General features: G+C 46.6%; 1 protein-coding gene across 1 annotated transcript; it reads left to right on the top strand.

Annotated features, from left to right (window-relative positions):
• The first annotated feature begins 232 nt into the window (after nt 1–232).
• LOC135586877 (TPR repeat-containing thioredoxin TTL1-like) lies at nt 233–4,500 on the top strand. The gene is made up of 7 exons (XM_065168229.1): nt 233–1,572; nt 2,445–2,640; nt 2,740–2,924; nt 3,006–3,339; nt 3,428–3,632; nt 3,984–4,090; nt 4,189–4,500. The coding sequence occupies exons 1-7, from the start codon at nt 647–649 to the stop codon at nt 4,339–4,341; spliced, it is 2,106 nt and encodes a 701-aa protein (XP_065024301.1). The 5' UTR covers nt 233–646; the 3' UTR covers nt 4,342–4,500.
• Nucleotides 4,501–4,910: the final 410 nt, after the last annotated feature.

Raw genomic sequence — 4,910 nt, 5'->3', positions numbered from 1 at the left:
TGACTTCGGCCAAGGAGATTTATCATCCAACATCGTCGTATCGAAAAAAAGGTGAGAAGCGCAAGAAAATAAAAAATCATTTAGATTTTTTTTTTTTGATTCTACGGAGATAGATAAATAAACATAAATAAATAAGGAAGAAATTATAAGTTGGTAGGAGGGGATAGACGAAGGAGGAAGGATATAAGTCGGAAGGGGACAGGGTGAGAGAAGATCATGGGGAGGAGAGGGCTTCCAACGATGCAGGACGGCAGTGTCAGCAGGGGGTAAACCGGAGAAAGTGTAATTGAATGATGAAAACTTTCCTCCTTTTTATTAGTTTCTGACTCCGCTCTTCTCCCCCCTTCCTCCTCCTCTTCTTTTTTCTTCCCCTCCTTCCCATCCCCTCTTTTGCTCCCTTCTCCGACGTTACTCACATTCATTCCCTTCTTCCTCCATTTTCCGTATCACGATATCCCTCATTCCCCCTTCTCTCTCTCTCTCTCTCCTCTCCGTCAGGATTTGTATTATTTTTTCGCCGCAGTATTTTCTACGATTCCTGTAGCCATTACAACTATAGGAGCTACGGGCATTGATCTATTAGAGAGAGAAAGTGCGAGGAAGGGTGGCGATAGAGGAGATCTGAAGCCGAGGGAACGAGGCCCAGATGTCACGAGCCGGCGAGACGGGCCGGCCAGACCATAGGATTGGCTCGGACTCGGGGGCACCTGGCCGGCTCGACCCCGTTGCCGACCGGTTCAAGACGGTGCTCGCCTTGGAGGAGAACAAGCCCGACTTCCCCGATCTCGGCTCCCCCGTCTCCCCTCTCGGCCAACACGCCTCCACCCAAACCAGCAGCTGCTCCAGTTCCTCCGGCTCGGCCGGCAAGGCCGTGCCGACCGCAGCCATCGTCGCTCGGAAGCCTGGCGCGGGAGCCCCCGACGCCGGGCGGCTGTGCCACTCCGGCGAGCTCTTCGTGGAGTCCAGCCCGACCGCTGCGGATGGACGGGATCTGAAGACGGCCACCCACCGGCGATCGGGCTCGGGGCCGCTGATCTTCTCCGGCGGCAGCGGCGGCGGTGGTAGCAGCAGCACGGCTAGCTCTCCCGTCATCAATGCGCTTCCGACCGGAAACATCTGCCCCTCGGGGAAGATCGGCAAGACGGGGATGATGCATAGGACGTCGCCCAGGAGCGATGTGCTCGGGTCCGGCACCGGGAACTACGGCCACGGCAGCATAATTCGTGGCGGGATGGGCGGAGGCGGTGGTGTTGCCTCAAGACCCGGTGGCGTTGTTGGAATATGGAATTCAGGGGGTTCGAATGCTAGAATGGCGACGGGGAGAATGGATCCTCTGGAAGCAACTAGGGCTGGGAACGAGCACTACAAGAAGGGGCAGTATGGGGAAGCGCTGGCGTTCTATGACAAGGCGGTCGCGATGTGCCCGGAAAATGCCGCATGTCGGGGTAATCGTGCGGCGGCCCTGATGGGGCTCGGCAGGTTAGAAGAGGCGGCGAGAGAGTGTGAGGAGGCCGTCCGGTTGGATCCAACGAACGGCCGGGCTCACCAGCGGCTGGCATGCCTAAAATTAAGGTGAGACCGTGAAATGCCATCGTTGTGTTGTAGATTACTCGTTCGTTCTTGATTCACGTCGAGAGACTTAAAAATGCACTCTTGTCTCCGGTATTAATGTGCTGCGCAAGGTAGGGTTTCACCGCTGATGCCATCTCCACCCTGATGGGTAAACAGATGGCTTCTGGTCATCAGCTGTTTTATGTTCTTTCTTTACTTGCTTTACGTTTTGAAATCCTGCTCGTGTTCTTTCCGTTCTTTTGTCCAAAATTTTGATCTTTGTGCTCGGCAGATCTCTCTTCCATGTGCCTTTTGTTTTTTTTTTTTCTTAAAGGGATTGTTTTCTGTCGATCCTTTTGGCCGGCAATCTTTTGCGTTAACTTTTTTGGTTGGCATGTGATGACACCGTGATCAGTATGAGTTGGTTGTGCCTTATCTTCCTCTTCCGATGTTACAGTCCTTGGTGTACGTTCAAATCGCCTTGGGCATGACTTGGATCAAAAAACTGTAATTAGGATATAATTCTTAGGCTATCCATGGAAATATTTTGCGGATTCTTGATCCCAAATGTTCTAACCAATTCACAGACTCTGCCTGGCTGTTTTATGATTCTGTTAGAATAACAGTGGCTGCTTTGTGATTTTGCCGTAAACAATGTCTGCACAGGTGCCATTTTCCTGTAAAAAGAAATTATCAGAGCATGTATTTCATGCTTGATGCAGCAATTCGCTGCTAGAGAATTGACCCACTCAGAACTTTTGTATATGCTTCTAATAAAATTTTTATGGACTCTTATTTTGCTTCGCTAGCTGCTGTGGCGGCTGTCTGACTTTGTACATACTCCGATTTGTAGTAGGAAGGCTATTCCATTTTTAAGCCATTTCTTATTGCAGGTTAGGGCTAGTTGAGGATGCAAGGAAGCATCACTTCTTGGCCGGACAGCCTCCTGACCCAGTTGAGTTGCAGAAGCTGCAATCGGTGGAGAGGCACTGGCTAAAATGTGGCGATGCCAGGAAGGTTGGAGATTGGAAGAGTGTGTTGAGGGAAGCTGATGCTGCAATTGCTGCAGGAGCAGACTCTTCTCCGCTGGTAAGTCCTCAAGATTGGATTAAACTACTGTTATCTGCTAATTTGTTTATTACTTTCTCTGAAAATTGAACATACAATTGACCGAGTCCGATACTGCAGCTTGTTGCATCGAGAGCAGAAGCTCTTTTCCATCTCCATCAGCTTGACGAGGCTGATTCGATTTTAACAAGATCACTAAAATTTGAAGACTCGTTCTCTTTCTTCTCAGCTGCCAAGATCTTTGGTATGCTTTCGCATTCCTATTTCTACATTGTTAAAGCACAGGTTGATATGGCTTTGGGGAGGTAAGCTGATATCTCCGAAGTTCTGCAGAATAGCATAAAATCAAATTTTGGGTGATGAAAATCGAATTGGAACTCTTGTAGGTTTGAGAATGCAGTCATGGCAGCAGAAAAGGCCAAGCAGATGGATGGCAGGAATATAGGAGTGACAACGGTCCTGAATAATATAAGATCAGTGGCAAGAGCTCGAGCTCAAGGAAATGAGCTCTTCAAGTCAGGAAACTTTGCAGAGGCCTGCACAGCTTATGGGGAAGGACTCAAGTATGATCCTTCAAATCCAGTCCTCCTATGCAACAGAGCAGCTTGCCGCTCTAAGCTTGGGCAGTGGGTTAAATCTGTTGAGGACTGCAATGAAGCCCTCAGAATCCAACCCAACTACACCAAGGCTCTTCTCAGAAGGGCTGATTCCTATGCCAAGGTTGTCTCGTACCATGTGGCTTCTTCGATACATAAATAATGCATCACTGGTATTGACAATATCTTGTTTTGATCGACATGGTAATTAGCTTGAGCGTTGGTCTGAATCAGTACGAGATTATGAAGTTCTGAGGAAGGAGCTTCCCGGTGACAACGAGGTGGCTGAAGCCTTATTCCATGCTCAGATTGCATTAAAAACATCTCGTGGTGAGGAGATCTCTAATTTGAAGTTTGGAGGAGAAGTTGAGGAGGTTACTAGCGCAGAACAATTCCGAGCAGCAGTATCATTACCTGGTCAGTTTGCATTTGACTGGTTAAGTATTTTGTGCCATAAGCCCTCTATTAATTAAGCTCCACTGCATTTCTTTAGGTGACTTCAATAATTTCTGTGGTATATATGTGATTTTTAGGCCATACTTCTCCTGTTAATATGATTTACTGTCTAGGAAGCTGATGCTGACAAAAAAAAAAATCTACCTGTATTTGTTCTGATCAAGTTTGATGCCCGTGAATCAATTCTTGGTGGTGTCCTGCAGTTGATATGACTGTTTTATGCATTTACATACGTCAGATAGCATAGATTGACTACCATACCTTATCCATTAGTTTATATCTCCACTGAGATCAAAAGTTTCACTATCTCAGGTGCTTCTGTTGTTTATTTCATGACTTCTTCGAATCTGCAATGCATTCAGATAACCCCTTTTGTTGATGCGCTCTGTACCCGGTACCCATCTGCAAACTTTCTCAAGGTAAATATCGATAGTCATGCATCACAATTTCAGCCTCACAATAAGTCCTCTTGTTTGATGCCGTCGTCGTCTAATTTAATTGCGTGCTTGTACCAAAGGTTGATGTCAAGCGGAGCCCTGGTATTGCGGTGGCAGAAAATGTGAGGGTAGTCCCAACTTTTAAGATCTACAAGAATGGGAAAAGAGTGAAGGAGATGATCTGCCCAAGCCAGCAGGTGTTGGAGAACTCGGTGAGGCACTACAGTCTTTAAGAAGAAACAAGTGGTTGTTGTGATACATCCTGGCAAGCCACCGGCTTTCTTTTTTTATACAAATGTCAGCTCCCATTAAACCAGCGACTGAGCTACAAAATAATTGATTGTGCCAAAGCATGAACTGGAGTCAAAAGAAAAAGAGCCCATTTTTCTCCATTTACTTGTACATTTTTGGTCCCTCGGCCTCCTCATGTATTCTTTCCCTTCATTTGCGGCGCTCCAGTATCATCAATCAAATGTCCCGAGCAACCATTATCTTCCTGAGAAGCTTGATTGTACTATTAATTCAGTTCGGAGGCTGGTTCGGATTTATTGCATGTATATATTCCATATATCTGAAAAGAAAGAAAGAAAAAAAAAAAAGAAAAACATTGGAAACCATGGAGGGAGGGGGAGATGGAAAAAGAAAGATGTTCATTGATGTGTTTTTTTTGCTTCTGCAGCACACCTCTCTAAAATAAAAAGAACAATCCGCAGATTTTTCTCATTTCAGGATGTGGGTGTATGTTAAGTTTTAGTTGCTCACTTTGTCGGGGTTCTCGTTTGGGTTGGGTTTCTTGCTTCTC

This window comes from Musa acuminata, chromosome BXJ1-4 (assembly GCF_036884655.1).
Source record: "Musa acuminata AAA Group cultivar baxijiao chromosome BXJ1-4, Cavendish_Baxijiao_AAA, whole genome shotgun sequence".
In the NCBI taxonomy this organism is placed as follows: Eukaryota; Viridiplantae; Streptophyta; class Magnoliopsida; order Zingiberales; family Musaceae; genus Musa; species Musa acuminata.
The sequence above is the reverse complement of the archived record's forward strand: the minus strand, read 5'-3'. Positions and strand labels throughout refer to the sequence as shown.

Coding starts and splice junctions, on each gene's coding strand:
- LOC135586877 (XM_065168229.1), top strand. CDS start 647: ATGTCACGAGCCGGCGAGACGGGCCGGCCAGACCATAGGATTGGCTCG. Junction 2,925..3,005: donor GTTGATATGGCTTTGGGGAG/GTAAGCTGATAT, acceptor GAACTCTTGTAG/GTTTGAGAATGCAGTCATGG. Junction 3,633..3,983: donor AGCAGCAGTATCATTACCTG/GTCAGTTTGCAT, acceptor TCACTATCTCAG/GTGCTTCTGTTGTTTATTTC.